The 22,619-nt window shown below is 41.7% G+C and overlaps 2 protein-coding genes across 2 annotated transcripts in view; both read right to left on the bottom strand.

The window, feature by feature from the left end:
• Positions 1-2,595, bottom strand: part of kl (klotho) — an 11,337-nt gene extending 8,742 nt beyond the window's left edge. Inside the window, exons 1-3 of the mRNA XM_039776882.1 lie at positions 1,157-2,595; positions 152-582; positions 1-44 (exon numbers count right to left, since the gene is read on the bottom strand). The exon at positions 1-44 is cut by the window's left edge and continues 36 nt beyond it. Of these exons, the coding sequence (XP_039632816.1) occupies positions 1-44; positions 152-582; positions 1,157-1,873 (1,192 nt within the window). The 5' untranslated portion in view covers positions 1,874-2,595. The remainder of the gene's footprint in view (positions 45-151; positions 583-1,156) is intronic.
• Positions 2,596-3,918: 1,323 nt separating this feature from the next.
• Positions 3,919-22,619, bottom strand: part of pds5b (PDS5 cohesin associated factor B) — a 39,608-nt gene continuing 20,907 nt past the window's right edge. The window contains exons 8-35 of the mRNA XM_039776878.1: positions 22,333-22,473; positions 20,926-21,041; positions 19,288-19,382; positions 18,897-19,042; positions 17,392-17,543; positions 15,834-15,947; positions 15,519-15,600; positions 15,369-15,417; positions 15,003-15,142; positions 14,100-14,215; positions 13,893-13,998; positions 13,561-13,721; positions 13,297-13,420; positions 12,842-13,000; positions 11,726-11,794; positions 11,368-11,504; positions 11,001-11,124; positions 10,590-10,794; positions 10,145-10,259; positions 9,699-9,831; positions 9,450-9,569; positions 8,958-9,020; positions 8,697-8,842; positions 8,285-8,357; positions 5,981-6,408; positions 5,756-5,836; positions 4,853-4,949; positions 3,919-4,730 (exon numbers count right to left, since the gene is read on the bottom strand). Of these exons, the coding sequence (XP_039632812.1) occupies positions 4,698-4,730; positions 4,853-4,949; positions 5,756-5,836; positions 5,981-6,408; positions 8,285-8,357; positions 8,697-8,842; positions 8,958-9,020; positions 9,450-9,569; positions 9,699-9,831; positions 10,145-10,259; positions 10,590-10,794; positions 11,001-11,124; positions 11,368-11,504; positions 11,726-11,794; positions 12,842-13,000; positions 13,297-13,420; positions 13,561-13,721; positions 13,893-13,998; positions 14,100-14,215; positions 15,003-15,142; positions 15,369-15,417; positions 15,519-15,600; positions 15,834-15,947; positions 17,392-17,543; positions 18,897-19,042; positions 19,288-19,382; positions 20,926-21,041; positions 22,333-22,473 (3,525 nt within the window). The 3' untranslated portion in view covers positions 3,919-4,697. The remainder of the gene's footprint in view (positions 4,731-4,852; positions 4,950-5,755; positions 5,837-5,980; positions 6,409-8,284; positions 8,358-8,696; positions 8,843-8,957; positions 9,021-9,449; positions 9,570-9,698; positions 9,832-10,144; positions 10,260-10,589; positions 10,795-11,000; positions 11,125-11,367; positions 11,505-11,725; positions 11,795-12,841; positions 13,001-13,296; positions 13,421-13,560; positions 13,722-13,892; positions 13,999-14,099; positions 14,216-15,002; positions 15,143-15,368; positions 15,418-15,518; positions 15,601-15,833; positions 15,948-17,391; positions 17,544-18,896; positions 19,043-19,287; positions 19,383-20,925; positions 21,042-22,332; positions 22,474-22,619) is intronic.

Genomic DNA, 22,619 nt, shown 5'->3' with positions numbered 1-22,619 from the left:
ACATGTGTTTTGGGTCCTCGGTCTTGGTATTGCCAAGGACGTACCTGTGTTGAGAAGTAGTAAAAACAAAGATGTTCCACAAAAAAAACAGAACAACACACACGAACATCACAGACGTACCTAGGCAAATCAACACAACATCCAAACCTACCAACCACTCTGCACCACAAAGATTGGCGGCTTGTCGTACTCTGCGTTGACCCAGTAGAGCAGCATCCTCAGGTTCAGATCCTCGTGCTGCCCGAACTTCAGGCTGTCGTTGATGAGCTGGAAGCTCAGGGCCGCTCCGTGAGAGAGGGCGAAGAAGTCGGCTGTTCCTTTCACCTGCTCCCTCTCCTCCGGGGTGAAGGAGGGCAGCCGCGAGCCCAGCCTCGCCTTCATGCAGGGAGGGTAGTCTCCGTCTGTGAACAGAGGCCGGGCGAACCAGCCCAGGACGTGGTCCAGGGAGCACTGGCACTCCCGCAGGCTTTCCAGGCGGGTGCGACTGGGCTTGATCCAGTGAGAGGCCAGCGCCATGGACAACTTGCCCTGCTGACGGGGTCGGTAGTGGCGGTCGTAGAGATGCCATGCAGCAGCATGAGCCTGAAGGAGAAACAGACAGACAGACAGACAGACAGAAGGACAGAAAGTGAAATGATGGGCAGACAGAGGGGAAGGAGAAGAAGAGGAGGTTGGAGAAGATGGAGAGGATGGTAGGTATAAAATGATGGTGGAAAGAGAAGGTGAGGTTTGGGAAGGACAAAATGAAGAAAATCCATCAGTCAACCTTTATTTAATTTAGGTCAGTGAAGTTCTTCACAGGTGACTGACAAACTAGAAAGACTAATAAGAGAATGGAATGATAAACAATCATATACAGAGAGATTTCTGAACAACAAAGTTACAAATTTAAAGATTGATAAAAAAGGAGAACACAATTTTTTTTTTTATAAAATTAGAAAATAAGTGAAATAAGAAAAACACAATAAAGTAGACAAACAGTGGTGGAACTGTACTCAGGTACTTTCTCTTTTTAAATACTTGGGCTTTACTAGAGTATTTCCATCTCATGTTTCTTTTTTACACCAATTCAGAGAGGAATATTGTACCTGACATTGTCATTTACTTGACAACTAAAGTTACAACATATTTTGCATTTAAAAAACGAAAAACTCACCTTAAGGAGATTGTGTCCAACCCGGAACGGAAGATCGGGGTCGTTCTTTATCCCGGGAGCGACCACTCCGGTGCCATACCCGTGCCGTGCCACCACAAACGGGTTATCGATGGTGATCCAATACTTTACATCATTCCCGAAAGTCTGGAAACAGAAATCAGCGTAGTCCCTAAAAATCCTCACAAGCTCCGGGTTGGTCCAGCCGCCGAGGGTCTGCTGGAGGTGGTCGGGCAGGTCCCAGTGGTAGAGCGTGACCACCGGCTGCACGCGGATCTCCTTCAACCTCTTGATGAGTGTCCGGTAGTAGTTGGTGCCGATTTCGTTGTAACTCCCGCGGGTGCCGTTGGGAAATATCCTAGACCAGGACAGTGAGAACCTGTAGTGGGTGACCCCAAGCTGCCCGATGGCTCGGATGTCGGCGTGGATGTTGTGATAGCTGTCGCTGCCGACGTCCCCGGTAGCCAACCGGTTCCCACCGCGCGTAAAAGTGTCCCAAATGGAGAGCCCCTTGCCGTCCTTCTCAAACGCGCCCTCCACCTGGTACGCCGCCGTGCCCACGGCCCACATGAAATCCCTGGGGAAGGTATCGTAGAGGAAAGCCTTGTCTCCTGGATAGGGCAGTTTACTGAAACGCCCCCATGTTTTCAAACCAGCGTTGGGCTTAGTGGCCGCAGAGGTAAAGGCGAGAAATATCAAAAGGGCGAGTAGACCACCCATGGTGCCTGTCGGTACTGGCCTCTGATGACTCTAATCGTCATTTCACCATGCTTGGGGTCCTTCAGTGACCATACAGCGGGCTGTGGAGTGCAGCCAGCCAGCTGTGAACCCACCACACGCCGCCTCTATAAATCTGTCAATTATTAGCCAAAGCACCTGACGCACAAAGGTCTCCAGCAGGCACAACATGACACAGAGACACATCAGTTTAAGTTGTAACTAAAGGGGAACATAAGGAATCATCAGGTCATTTTATTGTATTAGTCTGTTAAAGTAAGGCCTCAGTTGTGCATTGATAATACCCCATTCACAGGACAGAACAGGGAAGTGAGCCTGAGGTGAAAAAACCTTAATATGATCTCAGTATCATCACTATTATCATACATCCTCATTGTTGGCAGATAATCTCATAACTACATTTAAATGTCACATGTCAAGAGTACAAAAATCCATCTGCATTTCTCACTGGATCAAGTTCAGTCCAGTTCAGTCGGGAGCGTTGGCAGAGGATGAAGGGGGAGAGTGGAGGGGGTGAGGAGAAGATATGCAAACAGCAGAGTCAGTGGAGGCGACCCTGCTGCAACAGGATAACAAAGGCATTCATATGGAATAGTAAAAACATTTTAATACATTACAAAGACCGATTGATAGAGAAGGTTTGGGTCTACCAAAGATGTTGAATTATTACTATGCTTTTAATTTAAAGGTCCCATGGCATGAAAATTTCACTTTGAGGTTTTTTAACATTAATATGCGTACCCCCAGCCTGCCTATGGTCCCCCAGTGGCTAGAAATGGTGATAGGTGTAAACCGAGCCCTGGGTATCCTGCTCTGCCTTTGAGAAAATGAAAGCTCAGATGAGCCGTTTTGGAATCTGCTTGTTATGAGGTCATAACAAGCAAGGTTACCTCCCCTTTCTCTGCTTTGCCCGCCCAGAGAATTTGGCCAACCCATGAGAGAGAGACATCATGGCTTTCAAACGAGAAAAGTGGCAGTTGGTCTAGGCCACACCCCCACCCTCCACCTTGCCCCCCCTCTCTCCTCCTCAATAGCTTCAGATACAGAAATGGCACATCCTAAGGAAAGCTCATTGTAGGACTGGCTCTAGTGGCTGTAGTTCTGCACCAAAGCTGAATTTCGGGAAAGAGACTTCAGATACAGTATTAGGGGACCACTAAGGTCTATATAAAAGCATCCAAAGAGCACCATGTCATGGGACCTTTAAGGCATCTGGCCACTTCCTCCTGAGAGAGCCCCACCCTGGTATTGTATTGAGCAATCTGTTCTTGCCCCATTACCGCCCTTACAAAGCCTCTCTGTTAAAAACTGTATGGTTAGGCAAAAACACATCCGATGATATCTCACTTAAATGTCGTTTGGACCAAAGCGGCCCGACTGTTTGAACTGGATCCATATATAAATACTTCAAGTGTTTGGCGAAATCCAAAGTTATATATTGGTAGATCTCCCCATTTTTTTTTTGGAGGGATTGGTTGGAAAAGGGAATTGTCACATTGGAGGACCTGTATCTTGGTGGCATATTGAAATCCTTTGAGGATGTGGTACAGCTATTTGGAATCCCTAGGGTCCAGACTAGTCTAATGATAGCCTAGCCTCGCTTTGCCAGCCAGAGATTAACAGCTTTGAGCTAGTGTCATTTGTGACCACCAATAACCGAACAATGGGATAAGTAGCTCCTCACTGAGAAACATGCAAATTTATTTAGGTTTTTAATCATAGTTGCGTGAATGTGTAAATTAGATTGAGACTTGTACATGTTGCCTAGCATCGCAAACTGAAGGGATTAGAGGCCCGTATTTAATATTAAAAACTAAAAAGCGATGCATTATTCATGGATCTAAGGAGAATGTATTATGCCTTACTTACCTGGTAAAAAGATTCAAAAGGCATTGTATCTGAGACAGGCTAACAAGGCTCTAAAAAAGGCTCAATTATAGATTTCCCTTACACCTGAAGGCATTCCATCTGATCAGCAAACCGCTTAATCCAAGACTTCAAAGAGAAATAAAGAGAAATCGAGCAGGTCAGGTTTTATAGAGAATTATATTGATACAACGGAGGATCTGACTGGGTGGACGTGAAGCCATATTAATCAGCAGTGACGAACACTAAAACCACAGCTGCTCATGACTTCCTTCTACCAGGAAGTACAAACCTAAAAATGAGACGCACACTACAATCTTTTCCATACCAGAGGCAACTCTACATTTGGACAGCTTTTTTTTTTTCCTTTCTTCAATAAATGGTATAAAAAAAAAAAAAAAAAGTATTAATATACAGAGCTGTAAACAAAACCGCACGTTGTCTTTTTAAGTAAAATGACAATTAACGTCACAAAAAAAGATAATGGTTAATCTCTTTCAGTTTTTAAAAGTGTGACACAGAGGGAATGATTGATAAGCAATATTGCTTTATGGAAGCACTTTAATAATAATATCAGCGGGTAAAAGGCTTTACAGCATCCTCCCAGTCAGCATCAAACACAACAACAGAACATGAAACAGACATAAGAGACTATTTACAAGAGTGATCTTTTTTGTTTTTCTGTTAAAATTATTTCTACTTAATGTGGCGAACATCATCACAATGCAACACAATGCAACAACCCACAGCTAATGATACCGATGTACTGATGTAGTGTGCATGTGGTATATGCAAGTGTGTGAATTTGTGTAACAGTAGGAGCTTCGGCATATGAAAAGTTTAAAAAGTTCAATGTCCATATTTTTTTCCCTACGTCATTCCTCCACGACTTTAGAGTAGCCACTTTTGTTTGTCCTCCATCTTGAATTTTATTTTTAGCTCATCTTCTTCGCCCTGCTGCCTTCTTGCGACCCTAAGGGAGAACAAAAATACAACAGTTGGGTGAAAACTCTGGACAGAAAACTGAGCATCTAAATTCCTGCACACTTCTTACATTAGTCTAAAACCCAGAATTCCCAGATATGATTTCAGTACCTTCGGTGTTGGCTCGTCCTCTTGCTCCTCCTCCTCCTCTTCATCATCTTCCTCAGAGTCGTCTTTAGCAGCAGCTGCCTTCGATCGCCCACCACGCCTGGATGCCAAAGAGGGGATACACACTCAATCAGAATGCCTCAGCATGCAAAGGGGAGACATTGGTAAATGTAGAAATCACCACCACCACCCACCGAGGCACAGGGCTGCAGCGTGGCTCAACACAGAATGTCTGAATTTTCTTACTTAAAAGTATCTCAAAATATCACGCACCAGGTGCCAAATGTTGATAAGAAGCATCTTTGGCATATCAGTAATTCACACATACCATACTGGCCAGTAAGATACAGGAACACTTTAAAATGCTTACTTGTGATCTAGATTATGTTGCACTGCAGGATGAATCAAATTAATAATAAATATATGAAAACTGTGCAGACTCACACTTTTTTTTTTTACCCTTAACTTTGCCCTCATTTCAACCAAAATACATTAACTGAACAAAACGTGAGCTAAAATGTAATTCATGAAATGCCATAGTAAATGGATAGATATGTTTACAATGTTGTAGTTATGTGACCAAAAGTATTGTCATTACTAGAACGACATGGCAGGAAAGTTTTGTGCATTTCATGGAATATCATAAGCCACAATCACATGATTTTTCTATATGAAAAATGTATTTTGAATAAGAAACATTATGTTGAGTTTAAAGGGTTATTTTTGACTCAAGAAAGATTATGCTAGGCTGGTCCATTAAATTACTTTACCAGACAGTGGCAGGTACACAAATATAAAGTTTTTTGATACACAAACAATATTCTGTGCTCTGCTCTGTGATGTTAAAAATGTGTGCTGGAGTTTATGCAACAGCCTGGAAGATCACAAAGCCAGTGTGCATCTTACACTGGTTTCTTGGCAGGAGGCTGAGCTGATTTGGGCGGACGTCCTCTCCTCTTCTGCGGTGTGGACTCGGCTGACTCCGTGCTGTTAAGTGAAGACAAGATGCAAACGCCGCCAGAGTTTAAGACAAAAATGTATCTTGCTGACAGACTTCACATGGCCAACAGCTGCGTTATTAGTGAAGCTGATTGAACATCTTTGTAGTCATTTATGGACACGGTTTCTTACCCTTGTGATCGCCGCGGCGCCCTGGCTTGCCTGCCTCCCTTGGGCTTCAACTCCAGATTTTCACTGCTCCTATCGTCCTCTTCCTCCTCCTCTTCCTCCTCCTCTGCTTCCTCCTCCACCTTCTCTTCTTCCTCCTCCTCCTCCTCCTCCTCCTCCTCTGGTGGAGGAGCTGCCTTCTTTCGCCCCCTCTTCCCCTTAGCAGGAGTATCCTGACTGGGAGTAGCAGACTTTGGAGGCCGGCCCCTGCGTCCTTTTTTCGGTGGGCTGTTCTGTTCATCCTCTGGCCGATTGTCCTCGTCCCACTGTTCCTCAGACTCGGCCGCTGCAGTTGTGTTGGCTGCCGCCTTCTTGCGTCCACGCTTTGGTTTGCTGTCCTGGTCATCACTGGAGGTCACGCCACGTTTGCGACTGCGGGGCTTTTCTATATCCTGCAAAAGACAGAACAAAACATTGACAAGGGCTGACAGGCTTCCTGCTGTAGCCTGTGTGAACCATGAGATAGATAGATAGATAGATAGATAGATAGATATATATATTTATCCCCCCCCCCAACAACATACAATTTGCAACTTTTCTTAATGTCTTTTTTACCCCAGGAAAGTTAGTAGTCCATTTGCATTTGAAATGTATGCAACATTGATACTTTTTGCTCGAAGATACCTATCAGAAGATACCATTATTTTTGACTTTTTTGGAGAAGAGAGAATTTCTAAAACAAAGAAAAAATGATGTATGCAGTAGGTCTGGAGGCTTTCATGATAGTTTACACAACGTGTACTTGCTAATCCTATCTTGACTTAAACCCAGTGGGTGTTTGCACAGTACAATCAAAAGCACAGAGCTAGAAGGGTTTATGACTGGAAACACTTCACTGGATCACAGCAACATGGCCATTTCTACTTGTCCTAAGCTACTGTGTCATTTGTTTATTTGTGCAGTCAAACTATAAAACAGATTAAGAAAATTCCAGTTTTTCATTGCTTTTAATATTTAACGTTAGTTCATATTTGCCATTAAAAATCTCATTTATATACACTCACCTAAAAGGATTAATAGGAACACCATACTAATAGTGTGTTTGACCCTGTCCTATCAATATGGGCCAACATTTCTAAAGAATGCTTCCAGCACCTTGAATCAATGACACAAAGAATTAAGGCAGTTCTGAAGGCGAGAGGGATCCCCCACACTATTCCACCACCACCACCAGCCTGCCCAGTGGTAACAAGGCATGATGGATCCATGTTCTCATTCTGTTTACGCCAAATTCTGACTCTACCATCTGAATGTCTCAACAGAAATCGAGACTCATCAGACCAGGCAACATTTTTCCAGTCTTCAACTGTCCAATTTTAGTGAGCTTGTGCAAATTGTAGCCTCATTTTCCTATTTTTAGTGGAGATGAGTGGTACCCGGTGGGGTCTTCTGCTGGTGTAGCCCATCCGCCTCAAGGTTGTGCGTGTTGTGGCTTCACAAATGCTTTTTTACTGAATACCTCGGTTATAACGAGTGGTTATTTGAGTCAAAGTTGATCTATCAGCTGGAATCAGTCGGCCCATTCTCCTCTGACCTCTAGCATCAACAAGGCATTTTGGCCCCCCAGGACTGCAGCATCCTGGATGTTTTTCCTTTTTCAGACAATTCTTTGTAAACCCTAGAAATGGTTGTGCGTGAAAATCCCAGTCACTGAGCAGATTGGGAAATACTCAAACCAGCCCGTCTGGCACCAACAACCATGCCACGCTCAAAGTTGCTTAGATCACCTTTCTTTCTCCTTCTGAATTTCAGTTTGGAGTTCAGGAGATTGTCTAGACTTGGACCACACCCCTAAATGCATTGAAGCAGCTGCAATGTGATTGGTTGATTAGATATTCGCATTAACGAGAAATCTTACAGGTGTTCCTAATAATCTTCAAGGTGAGTGTATATACAAAAAAGCTTTCTTATTTTTGCTTTTTTTATCCTATTGGTGTCATGGGTGTTCTTATAATAATAATAATAATAATAATAATAATAATAATAATAATAAATACTTCATTAATCCCGCAAGGGATATTACAATGTTTTTCACTCTGTTTTTCTTATACACATTACACACAGGCCTGAATTACACACACACACACACACACACACACACACACACACACACACACACACACACACACACACACACACACACATAAATTATGAGACAAACCAGCTTAGCACCTAAAAAGACTAAATTAAAAGTGCTGTTGCTCTATTATATATACCAGTCTCACATCACAGAGGAGGTTCTATCCATCTAAAACAAGGTTTTAATACCTTGTCAGTGCTGTCTGCTCTCTTCAGGCTGATGTCCTCGTTTTCACTGTGATCCATTTCTGTGCTGTCATGCCTGAAAAATAGCAATTATTAATGGTTACTCTTTTATATGCAAACAAAAGAATGCAGCTCAAGGTGCAACAAGTATAAAGATACAAAAGCCATCTATTTTTGGGGTCCTGTGCAGTCTACGAGCATATATCAGCGAACATGTTTTCTTTATTTTCCATTTGGTGAATAATTAGATCCAGAGTATTTTCTACGTAGGTTCAGAGATCAGAGCACCTCAACGTCCGGAACTGGATGAGATTTAGTGTCTACACTTACGCAGGGTAAACACTTGTTGACATCAGGGTTTGAACTTGGGTTTGCTGAGTCTTTAGAGTGTGTACGTGCAATACATATCTTATACCTGGTCTTGCTGCGTTGGGGGGAGCCTGGGTTGGACGAGGGGTCGTCGTTGCTGGCAGTCTCCATACGAGAAGCTTTACTCTGGATTGGTTTCCCCGCCGACGACAGGGGCTTGTTTACTGCCCCCAAAACGTTAGCAGACTTGGGCTTGAGGAGGGAGGGGCGAAAGATGACATGAGTTGGATATGTGTTCCATCCAACAAAGCCCAGAAATCGGATGCAAAAGCCAAGGTTACTATTTCAGAGGTTTGATTAAGCTTACCTTTCCTGGTGTGAAGAATGACTTCATCTCCGGTGGAAGATAATTTTTTGTGTTGCTGAAATTCTGGAACAGAGAGAGATCTTATTTCAGAGCATTTGATGCTTGTGACTGAAAACCCAAACTGAGGATTATGAGGATTATTGCTTTTGCCAAACAAACAATCTCATTAGTCAAAATGTGTGCCAGCTGAAACAAAAAACTGGTGCAGGCACTGAAAACCAGGTTCTTACCAGCTACCACAATCAGGAAATCACAAGTCTATGTATGTGCACTTTTCAAAGTGATGCATATACATTAGTACCTGTGACACACAAAAGGACGTGTGCATCGTGACCCATCATTTAAAAAGTCAAAGAGAAGAAAATGTTTTCTGATCTTATTAGCAGCTCAGCTATTGCTATTAATGTATATAAAAAAAGAAGAATGTAAAAGAAACTACTTTATATTGAATATTGAATCTTCTGGAAAATGCTTTGGAGTGCAGACACCAACCTTGTCGGGTTTGGTGAAGAAGCATGTGGGTAGCACAGGGTCTTTTGGGGACTCCAGGCTGTAGGTGGTGCTCTTTGACATGATAATGTGCATGGCTACATCACACACTGTGTAGAGTTTCTGTACAGGAAAGACACAAAGTCTGGTCAGAGGGATGGTACTCAGGATGGTAGCTATAGCAGTGAAAGAATATGTGCTGTCCATATATGATATACTCGGTGAACATGAACTTGCAGACGTAATGTGTACCTCGTTGGTTTTGGGATCACTGGAGGACTGGGCATCTTTCGTCTGTTTGATATTTTCCACCATTTTCCTTATGAAGGCATGGCTGTTGTTCTCATTCTTTGCCATGATAATCTCCAGGACAAACCACAGAGCCCTAATAAGGAAGGGAAGTTTGACATGAGCATGCAGGAATTTTGCTTTTAAGTTCTTGGACATAGACCCTAAACTGAAGATGCAATTCATGAGTAACGATAAAATGGTAATAGCACTAAGTATTCTGTGTGGGGGGCAAAAAGTTGATATTATTCAGTGCCTGGTGTTACAGCCAACATAGCTGTGTGTCCCCCATAAATATGACTCTATAACATAAACACCAGGTTGTAATGTTCCACATTGATGTAAGAGTTTCATCTAATTTATAAAATGAGTATTTTTCTTAACCAGCAGCTTTCCCAAACAAAACTTACTCTTTAATTTCTTTGAGCTGCTCGATGTCCTGTACTTTGACGTAGTCTGGGTCATGTGCCAGCAGGTGGATGGTGTAGGGCACCACATACTCCGGCAGCAGAGAGAACAGCTTGTCTGTTAGCACACAAAAAGGAAATATTACCTCTTCACAACAGTGCTAATGATTACTGCCGTGCACTGAGGAGCACTATAAGGAGAGCAAAATATCTCATCAATTCCCTTTCCCCTGACAAATTTCTTTTCAATGTCCTCTTTACAGTCATATCACTTATTTTTAGCCCTACCTTTCAAACATGCTGCTTTTAGATATATACAATAGAAGATAATAAGGTGAGAAATAATTAGACTTGTATCATGCTACAGACGTTTTGTAGCTGCTTCAAAGATAAAAACAAAACAATTGTCAGATTTAATTTGAAAATTGATCTTGTTCAGTTTCTTTACCGCTGATGGCGGCGTGCTGTTTGAGGTACTCTCGGCGTATGTTGACATTTTTCACCAGGCACTGGCGAGCGTGAGCCCTCCTCTCCTTAACAGGGTCCTTGGCACACAAAGCAAACACTGCCATGTATTCCAGAGGCAGACGGAGGCGGCAGAGGCCCCGGTGGAGCTTCTGGGAAAAACACTGTCGCACCTGGTAGCATTCATCCTAGAGCGCAAAGAGAAAGACGCACAGAAAACAGTGGCAATAATAAGGAGGAGTAATCACATTTAAAGAAATATGGGGAGAGAGAGTGTGGGGCTGTGTTGGAGAGAAAATGAAAGCCCGGTAGTAGTGAATAATTTCAAAACAAAAAAAACAAAGAGAGCCCTAAAACACGCATAAGCTTAGCATGAAAAAAGGAGACTTCTTACATTGATGACGAGAGCACAAAGCTGATATTGCTCCAGTGTGATGATTTCATGATAGCAGGGCTCCTGTGCCAGCTTCAGCAGGGCGCACGCAGCTGCCAGCCGCAGCCTCGACATGTCTGGTTTACTGGGGGACGAGGGGAAGGAGCAGAGGAGACAAAAGTAAACAAGGATTTCTTGATTCATCTGCAAATGTGTTGACGATTAAAGCCTGACATGCCCCTAGGGTCCACAATACCCATTAAAATCCAGCGCTTCACTGAAAATTACATGATTATGATCTGAAGACAAAGCTTTCTCTGAGATGCTAAAGAGGCTGACACACAGAGGGCCCTTTGTCTAATGAAGGAGTTTAGGCTTTGTCATTTACCCCATCCTGCCCTGCTCGGTTAAATCTCCGTCACTGTGTAGAATTGCAGTCAGCATCCTCAGGGTGGAGTTGCCCGATTTGCTCTGGTTGTTCTTTACTCCTAATAACCACCGCACCATCAGCTTTATGCCCTGGATCTGAAGGGAGGGCGGCGAGAGGTCAAAAATCAGTTTTGGGTCAACAAAAGTGCATCATTTAAGTTACAATATTCAGGATCAGGGGAAATGTCTCCTCATTTACTTGTTAAGATAAATAAAGCAAGATTGTGTTGACAATTCTGTTTAAAAAACAAACAATCAGCAGTACACTGAACTGGTGGACAGAGTTTCTGAGAGATACACAAGTGTTCACCGCTGACCTTGGCCAGAGTCTCCGGGGACACTTCATCATCAGGAACCCAAAGTTTGGTTGTCTTCTTGCCTGGGACCTACAGGCCACACAAATAATACTGTAAGACTTACTTTTTATGACACAAACAGACAGCAAAAATAATTATCCTAAAACTGTAATGAACCGTTTTCAGGACCCTGTCCAGCTTTAGGGTTTGTAGATAAAATAAATAAACAATAATATAAAAAAAAAACTGGCACTTTATAAAAACAACTGCATTGTGGTCCTTTAACTAGGGATGGGCGATATAGACAATATGCAATATAAACGATACAAAATTGGCCTACGATAGAGATTTTAATCGCGATAATTCATGTTGATGACGCAATCTACCTGCAAAGTTTAGAGCCACGAGCTGCAACCGGCTGCAATGCGTCATCGTCATCTTGAGTAAACATGACTAAAAGCGAAACAAGGAGCTGGTGAAAAAGACCGGTGCAACATCCATTATTTGGACTTGGTTTGGATTTAAGCCGCTACAACGGAGCTGTATTTGTGTGTGCGCACACACAAATACAGCTATATGTTTACAGACATTTATGTTTACAGCTATATGTTTTTATTTAAAGTATCTGTGCATCTTTGCCCAATACTGAAAGTATTTCCAGTACAGTGTCTGTTCCTTAACTAAACAGACACCAGATTTTCCTGTTCTCTGCATCTTGGGTGGCATTTAAGAACCAAGGACTTAAACTAACTAAGTGTAGTGCCTTTTAGAATGGTTTGCACTAAAGAGAAGACACCCAATACTTTAAGCTTTTTCTTTGTCAAAGTCTCTGCAACTAGTGTACTTGAATTTTATTTATCTGCAACATTATGTTGTATAATTACAGTTTTGAACAATAAATGTTCTCAAAACTATATACTATGTTTCTTTCTCTTTAAAAAAAATAAATAAATACATTTAGCAGTTGGTCTGAAATGGTTCTATTATAATTTATATATCGCAATATATATCGTTATCGCAAGAGGCTGCAATGTATATAGCAATATGGATTTTAGGCCATATCGCCCATCCCTACCTTTAACCCATCAAATCTGACATTGCATAAAAAAAAATAAAAAAAAGTGATGAAATGTGTACCCTGTCGTTCATGAGCAGATCCTTCACAATGAAGTTGGCGACTAGAGATTTGAGTGGTGCTGCAAACTGTTCAGGGGCCAGCTGAGCCAGGTGACCCAGGGTGGTCAAAGGAGTGATGAGCTGCTCCAGGTTAGCAGGGTCCAGGCCTTTGTGCAGAGGCTGAACAAACACATAACATTTCACTGACTGTTTGACTTGTTTGGTCAGACATGCAGATCTACTGGTGAACAAAAACATGGACATCAAATTATATCTGACAAATAGTTCAGGTTTAGGGGGTCCTGTTTATCATTCATTCATCAATCAGTGTTCCATTATTTCATTTCTTGATGTAGTTAAAGAGAGTATTGAGTTCACCTCAGGGTGGTTTCTAAATATTTCAGGCACGTTTATCATATTATAATCAGTTTCTCTGCAAAAACAAGTATAAAACCAAACAGACGGGACTGACTGACCTCAAAGATTTGGGCGAAGTGTGTGTCTCTGTTGGTGAACATGGTGTTGATGCAGTGGATGGCATACTTGGCCTGGCGAGGGGGGCCTCTCTTGGCTTTGGCCTGCAGTACCGGCAGCAAAACACTTGGGGGAGAAGGCAGGAGAACACCATTACAAACCATAGAAAGGGTTGTCATAAATGCAGCATGTCTGATGAAAAACCAGTGCGACAGCCCCCATCCTAATGTAAGCCAGAGAATGAATGAAAGCAAATTCAAACATACGATTTGATGTGAGGGAAACTCTCTTCCATCTTGCTGCCCGTGTTCTTGAAGATCTGCAGCGCAGCCTCTGCCACCTTCTCGTCATCCATCTTCAGACAACCCAACAGGGATTCAAACGTCTCTGCAGAGTGGAACGACACTGGGTGGGTGAACGACAGCACCTGTGTGGGACGAAAAACAAAAAGGGTCAATCTGCTAAAAAATATTTTTCAAAAAGAATCACTAACGTCATAAAACATGTAGAATATATTTTAAGCAAAAGTCTAAATTGGTTGGATCACTGTAACAACTGCTGCTGCCAGCAGAAGTTTGGGTTTCTGGCTGGTTTTTACCTTCAGCAGTTCCAGTCCTGCTCTGATGGCCTCTTCAGTGGGGACGCCCTCCTCCTCATCATCAGCTGTTCCGTCTATAGATTTGTTAACCTGTTTTATCAAAGCACTGATAGATGGTGGTAGAGATAAAAGAGAGCAAGAGAGCGATAAACAAAAAGGTAAAATGCACAATTACACACACATACAGGCACACACAGGCACACCTACCTGATGGATTCTGTGTCGATGTGTACAGGAGCAATTCTCTCCAGCAGGAACTTGACCATTTCAAGGAATGGATTACTGGGCTGTTTGGGGCTGCCAAGCTTTTTAGTGATGTCTCGCTGGAAAGGTGACAAACAAATGATAACATTTCTAAATTAAAATAATGACACAGTAAAGCACGTGTCATTTTTAAGACTCTATAACATTCTGTGTGCCTAACTAGTACTGTAGAACCATAAACACTTTAAGTGATACTTCATCGGTTGGTCAAATTACTACAAATATTCTATAGCACTGTTTAGACATGCACCCATTAACGCAAATCTGGCGGCAATTTAACATGTCGTTCTCATGTCTGAATAACCCCCGTGGTCACTTTCACATAAAAGTTCATTCATGTCAACAGCATGGTTGAGAAAATGAATATCCAGTAAAACTCTTTATATGCTGCATGTGAGCTAACAGGAATTAGATGACAGTCCCAACCTAATGTCCTGTCAGTGTATGCAGTGTTGGATATTATAAAACAGACAGCAGAGTTCACTATCAAATAACATGTGCTGACATATCTGAATGAGGCTGTAAGGAGCATTTACGTAAAAGTAATGCATGTCTGAATTACAAAATGCCATCACTTTAACAGATAGAGGAAGCCAGCAATCAGGGTTTCCCACAGCACTTTGCAGCTTAGGCGGCCGCCTAAACAACACACGCCTAGCATATGGCAGGCAGAGAGCATTTATATATGTATCTCTGTCCTGTTCTTCACATCAGTGAGGCTTTCTTCTCTTGTTTCAACGAAGTGAATACATGACGAAGTGACTGGAACTATCAATCACCTCTCGCGCCTGGATTCTCAATGTTCATCTTATGGCACTACACTTGGACAGAAATGCCAATACTCACCACACACACTTCAGCTTGCTTGCAGGAGCACGAGGGGCTGACTAAGGTTTCCAACTGATCTCTGATCCGCTCGTCATCATCCAGGACCTGAGCAAGCTTCTTTACAAAGTCCTGAGCCTTGCCCGGGTCTGGCAGGTTTCCTATGGACACAGAATTAAAAGCTGATGTTGACAAGGAATACATCTGAAACAAAGGTGGTTAGGTCATCCTGTTTCAGCATATTTATTAGAAGTTTTGTTCTTTTTTTTTCTCTTCTTCTTCAGCTATGAGTCGAAAAATTCAGTGGCTGTATGAGTTGGTAATTCAAACAAGTAGATGTAGGGTTTCTGAAAGAAACTCATTTAACATGTGTGAGATGTCTCTTACTTGTGATCACCATGACTTTAGCGAATACGGCCTTGCTCGATGCTTCAGACTACAAACAGACACAAAACAACAGAAAGAATAGTTTAGAAACATTAGGCGAGGGTATATTAACCCTCAGCTTTTTATGTTCTATGCTTCAGTCAGAGTTACCTTGGGTTTTTTGATCAAGTCTAGCAGGTCTTTCACATGGTGTCTCAGCAGATTCTGGCACTTCCACATCTCATTCAAAGCTCTGACAGTCACAGAGGAAGAAGAGTCAAAGGATGGAGAGAGAAACAAATGATGAGGAGAATTGGTAGTAGTACAGTAGAAAAATATGTATTCCAGAAAGTTAAAATTTGGCATAATCTGAAGACTAAATTTGATCAGTATTCCCTCAGATCATCACAATCTTTTCAGTTCACAATTTCTTACAAAACTAACGGGCTGTATTGATGTTATATACAGTATGTATGAAAGACTTACTTGACAGCATTTGTGTCAAGGGTGGCATACAGGTAGTAAAGACACTTCATCCTCTCGGTGGTTTCCAGGTTGTGAGGAACCATGTACTGGGCAAAGACTCGCTCCACCAGCAACCTGTGCACATGGACAGGAACATTTCAGGAGAAATTTTGATTAAAATTAAGAATATCCTTGGAATATAACTGTTTCTTTTTCCTAGTTAAGGGTTTGAGTTGAGAGTCCTGGCAGTCATTAAGCTACCATTAGATTTGTGTAATAGGATTATCTACACTAGAGTCTGAAATTAAGGCAGCTCGGGAAAAAGTGCCGTTGATAATTTAGGAATGCCCTTTAAAAAAAGAAGATCGGGCAAAAAAATAAAAATACATTACTATTTATAAGTTCCTGAATGTTTTATCAAATATTTATGCATGAATAAGATTATAGTCCATCACTGGCCACTGGCAGTTTCTAACCAAACATATCAGAGACTATCTAATTAAATACACATGATATACTTTCTCAGTGGTCCTGGAATAATCTCACATTTTAGTAGCTCTCATAATAAAAATGGGACATTTTTAGACACTTTGTGTCCTTACATTTTTGATAATGAAATTTCAGAGGTTTTATGAAAGAATTTGCTGAACATGCACAAGTATGTCAATGCTGCTCTGCTTAACTTTCATAGTTACACATTCAGGAACTGCCTGTTACAATACAGACTTTTCCTGTTGGTAGCTGTGCAGCTCCACTACAGCACAGTGAATCAAAAGATAACTGCACCCACAGACACTGTTCTGCAGTTAGATCTAAGATTATGATGTTTTGTTGAAGGTGTCGTTCAGGCTTTTTCTTGGTGGTGCCCACTTTGTCTCAACATGGCTCATCTACGTCTGCAGTACTTCAGCTAGTGACATTTTGCAGAATGACTACCGACAAACCTCACATTATGCATGTTTAGGTGGAGAAACAATAACACACCAAAATTTCCAGTTAAAAGTAAAGCGAGTGCTGCTGCAGTGGGTTGTCTAGCTCCTTGAAGGATAAAAAAAAACAAAAAAACATGTCGTTTACATTTTACTTGCTGTGACTGCTTTACATTTTGGAGCCCTTAGGCTACTGTAGGTGGTGTCTCTTCCTTTAACTGTAGTGAGAAATCATTCAAGTCTAGAAAGAAGCCTTTGCCTTTTGGATTCTGAAGGACTGATTTAAAAGCCTGATTTTATCGTTTTAGTTTGAGACGGTTGAAAAATGTTTGGCACACTGCCAAAGTCGGATGTAAAATATCTCATCTACATTCGGCTAGTTATCCATAGAATAAGACACATTTATCAAACAAAATGAAATCCAAGGTACATTACCAATAGCTCAAGGCACACACGAAAGCGGTGGTTGAGCAAATGAAGTGCAACTGATTCAGGTAACTCAATGAGCTTAATCAGCATCTTTTAGGGAACCAATTTAAATGCTCTACCTTTTAAACACTTACACCCAGGTATTAAACGCTTTACTAAAATGTATTAAAAAAAAAGGCCCTACTTTTTAATATCACTGACTGGAACACATGCACACAGACCTGTCATCGATACTGTTCTGGTAGTAGATGTGGAGCAGCTTGTCTTTGATCCAGGAAATCTGTTTAGAGGCCTCCCTCCCTCCCTCTCCCTGAAGCGAGTACTTCCTGTAGATCGAAGCCAGGCCCATCATGGCCTCCTTACGTACACGCCACTGATGAAGGAGAAAAGAAAAATAATAAATGGGAAAAAAGTTACAATCATGACTACTAGTAAAACTGGATTTCTATGAGAAGCTACTGTACAGTGTCCCCAAAAGAAAACTTGTCACACAACCAAGGCTGGGCAATTTAAATGAGATACACAGATCACGGTAGGGCTGGGCCCTACCAGACGGTTCTCACATTCTATTATTTGCCTTTACCTACTTAGTCATTATATCCCCATTATTGATAATTATTTATCATAACTCATTGTGTAAATACTTTGTGAAAGTACCAATAGTCAACCCCTATAATATTGCCTCGATATTGAGCTATCGAGATAGTGATATTTGGGTTTCTCCATATCTCCCAGCCCTACATCACAATTGGAAGTTCTCTTAATAAGAAAATTAGAAACTCTGATATACAGTCAACAAGCTACATTGCTTGAGAACAGACAAAAAAAATTAAAAATACAAAAAAGAAATAACAGAGACAAAGCTATTACTAGCCAAACATAGCCGGATAGTTAGACTAAAGAGACAAGTGCTCCCTCAGAGGAAACTTCAAAGGAAGCAGCAGCAGACTTAAATATCGAGAGCTGTTGTAGCTAGCGAGGAACGAAGACATCGATGGTGTGGAGACACTTTGGCTACTTAACGCCCTGTTTGCCCCAAAATGGATGAGACAAAAATGCACAAAAGTGCGGCTAGGCTAATGCTATCTAAAGTCCCACACAAAACAGAGGGGGGGGATGTATAATGTTTTCAAACCAAAGACGTTCCAACAAAAGATGAGAAATTCCACAAACTACCAGCATCACCATCTAATAAAGTCCATATAGTGCAAGGGCTTACACTCTAACTAGCAATTAGGTGCATCCCCTGGAACGAGCTGCAGGGCTCTAAGAAAGTCACCTCAACAACAAAACCATAACATAACTATGTGCTTTCCTCCAGTTAATAGACGCTTTTTAATTATTTTTTAATAGCAAAAAACTACATGGTGCTGACAGTTACCACCAAAAATTAGGGAGTTTAACATTTCACACAGCAGAGATTCACAAGGATTTAAAACTAGCAGGTTTGAAGATTTGTTTAATTTCGTATACCTAACTAAATAAATAAATAATTGTAGCCGTTTGCGGCTCATACAATTGTCATTGTTCAGGTTCTGAGTCTACTACTAGGGAATCTTTAAGCTCAACAGATATAATAGTGACTTAATTTATATTGTGATAAATATCTAAATTGGCTGAAATAAATGTGATTAGGTTTTTTTGGCCGTATTGCCCAGGTCCACGTACAACACGCTGATATGAGAACATACCAAGTCTAAACACACACAAAAAGGTGCCCACTTACTCTCTTGTCCAAAGTCCTCTCCTTAACAAAATTAAGCAATGCATCATTCACTAGAGACAAGTCTTTCTTGGCAGCAGTTACTATAGAGACGATGACGTCATGGCGGATGGCCTCCTCTGGGTCATGTGATCTGACCCTCAAGAATTCTGGGAAAGAAAACCGGAACAAATGAGTGGGATGTGGGAGAACCTGACCACCTCTAACAGAAAATATCAGGCAATTGCTTCTTATTTCTTATAATTTGAAATTTTTTTTATTATAATTAGAAGCTTGTAAGTGGTAAAGTGTGTATATAGTGGCAAAATAACAACACCAATCAAAATGATCAGGTTTACCAAAAATGTATCTGCAAAAACAAAGTCATTTCAACAGTGCATTTCAGCTGATTTACCTGTGAGGTCTTTGGCCAGGTCTGGGTGGTTCATGAGACAATGACTGGCAAACTTGACACACTCCAGTCTGATAGGCACATGGATGTCATTAAACCTTTTGGGAAAATAAATTTGTGTTATTATCAACAACTCCAAAAGGCAAAAACCCAGCAGGTATTTGCTGCATGCACATTGCAAACACAGCATTCCAGGACAACACTTTAATGACTGTAATGCAACAAAGTCATAAACCAAGAGACTGATCTTACAAAACAAGCTTATTTCAAACTGAATATAGCAACAAAAACTATCAAAAGTGTGTGTGTGTGTGTGTGTGTGTGTGTGTGTGTGTGTGTGTGTGTGTGTGTGTGTGTGTGTGAGAGAGAGACAAAGTATGACAAGGATAACATGAACGAAAGCTTTGTTTACCAAAGCTAATGTGATGGTGTGAAACTACAACAACCCTGTTTCATATTAATCCAAGAGTGAACCACTAGGCCTGTCACGATAACAAATTTTGCTGGACGATAAATTGTCCCAGAAATTATTGCGATAAACGATAATATTGTCATCAAGAGACCATTTGCATCTAATATAATGATAATGGCATAATAATGCAGGTACACCTTTTTAAAGATCAATACACTTTTATTTCTAAAGAATATTTAACACTGGAACTGGAAGACATTTTAAATATCCACAATATGTCTTTGATCTCCTTTAGTATGTCGTCTTTCACGCTGATGTACAGTTGTGGAATTGCCGTTTGTGACATATTTGTTCTCAGACTACAGACTCTGTACTACATTTTACAATTATTTAACACTAAATATTAAATTTAAATAATATATAATTAATAAATTAAATCTATCTGTATGGCTATCTGCCACATGGCGAGTAAATGTACCAAAATAGTTCTGTTTTTCAGTCTTCATTTTGGCGAAGGTGCGGCTTCTGCTCCTCTTCAGGTCGGAGCTTCGTGGGGGCAGGCCGACACACAATCACACACCAACACAACGACACACACGCGCACACACACGCAACTCTGACATACTTTCCACACTCCGTGACCGCAGACAGCTGTAGACTTGTACCGTTAATGTTCGGTGCATTGTCGGACACATGCAACCACTTTCCTGAAACCGCTTGCGAGACTGACGAGTCCACAGCGGCGTGTATGTCCGAGACCCGGCCCCAGCCCCCGTCCACCCCGCTTGTTGTCAGCTGTGTGGTTTGGAATGAAAGGGAGAACACGGGACGCCGAGTAACACTATTACTAATTACTATTTTTTTTTGACGCCGCCTTAACTGCAAAGTGCTGCGGGAAACCCTGCCCCAACTCTCAACTAGCGTTTGTCAGTCTCTGTCTCTCTCTCTCCGCCAGGAGTCCCACCCCCACAAAGACCATGCGACTGACAAGAGGGTTCACTCCTCGTTACGCTAAGGAACCGAGAGTGGTCCTCCAGTCTCTCTGGTAGAGAGGGACGAGGAAAACAAACAAGCATGCAAATGGAAATTATCGCGGCCGGAAAAATTATCGAACTCATTTTTTTTATCGTGCGATAACTCGATTTATTGACTATCGCGACAGGCCTATGAACCACCAACAATAATTTTAAAGGATCTGTCGATGCCATTGCCACAACACTGAAACCTACCTGCCCAGGTAACACTGCCAGAGTGGTTTGTTCTGTGCAGCCAACTCAGAGTCCTTGGCTCCAAACATCTTAGCCAGCAGCTTCACCACCTGCAGCCTCTCATCATTGTCATTACTCTGCAGAGACAGAAGGAAGGTGAGAGATGGAGGAAAAACAATGCACAGAATTTGGCCGTGTCCAATGGACATACACTCCAAGTCATTTAGACTGACTACATTGGCAACATTGCCACTTTCATAACAAAAAAAAGCAGCAGTTTCTTTGGTATCAATCATATTTTAGAATGAGCCTTAAAGAGGAAACAGCAGTGAGAATGGGAATGAGAAGTAAAGACAAAGGAAGCCAGGAGGTAGGAAGGAGAGAGGTTGAAAGAGGAAAAGCAGTGGATAGAGAAAACAAGTGATGAGAGATAAAGATGAAAAAATTGAGAGTGAGACAACGAATGAATGAGAGCCGGGGAGAGTGTGTAGTTTGTGGGGGAGAGATTATATCGCAGCTATTATTTTGAGGAGACGGCAGTGATCTACACTCCCTCTGAACAGTTAATGAGCGTTATCCATCAGCAGGAGGTCTTTATGAGATACTGCAGAGGCAACATTATGCTGACTGCTCTATCTTTCTAAAACGAATCAACAAACCTGCAGAGAAAGTGAAAATGTGCAATCTGTGGGTAATAGGTCAGAGAATTCTGGGTTTTAGTCTGGTGTCTTAGACTGGGTAAACCCAGCCCGATCTGCCGGCGATTCGATTTCACCCTGCAACTCAGGCTGAAAACCTGTACGTTTATCTATCCTGCTTCCGTAAGCACAAATTTCATGCGGTAACCAATTCTTTTTTCCCTCTTTAGTTTAATACGATTAACGATAGTTTTTTAAATAACAAGCAGCTTCTTGTTTACCTTCAACAAGCCGGCCACCGAAGCGCAGCAACCCGTTGATGCCATGGTCGCTGCTACGTCACCCAGATCGTTGGTCTGATTGGTTGAAGGACTATCCAATTGCGTACAGAGTCATTTGAACTATGCCCGTTGATCACGCCTCTTGTGCAGTAGAAAATACAGAGCAGACTCCCCAGACTAATGTTCAATCTTAAAAGAATGAGCTTGGTCTGGTGATAGCCAGACTACTGGTGTGTGGATGAACTCATTTTAACCCAGCTTCCATGTCTATAACTGCTTTTAATATCACAACAAAATCGAATAACAACAATAACCATTATAATCATAATTATGTTTTCTATCTGTCAAATGCCCCAATAAAGTGCAGTTAGGTGTATTGCACAAAACAATTACACTAACAACTTGATATGAGAAATGTAAGACAGTCCATTTAGGCTCACAAAGCAGAACAAAAAGGAGACATTAAAAGTCTGAAAAACCACAAAGCAGTTTGGTGTTTTTTTCTATACCTTGAGCTTAAACTCGAGCTGTGGCAGCACTGAGAGCAGAAGATGGCTGTCTATGTTGTAAAGCTCCAAGATGAGGTCAAAAACATGTTCGGACAGATCGCTGACTGAGGTCTTTCCCAGCATCAGCACCTGGTTGAAGAACTGATGAAGAGGACAGAGAGGGAGGAATAATGGTTAATGATAACACCATATAATCCAAAAGACATCCTACATGGCCCTGCAACTCAAGCTGTGACTTTTCTGACATACAGCTCCCTTTTCAAGGCATTCTTGAGGATCTGCATATG

The sequence above is a fragment of the Perca fluviatilis genome, chromosome 16 (assembly GCF_010015445.1).
Source record: "Perca fluviatilis chromosome 16, GENO_Pfluv_1.0, whole genome shotgun sequence".
Classification (NCBI taxonomy): Eukaryota; Metazoa; Chordata; class Actinopteri; order Perciformes; family Percidae; genus Perca; species Perca fluviatilis.
This window is presented reverse-complemented; position numbering and strand designations above follow the sequence as displayed.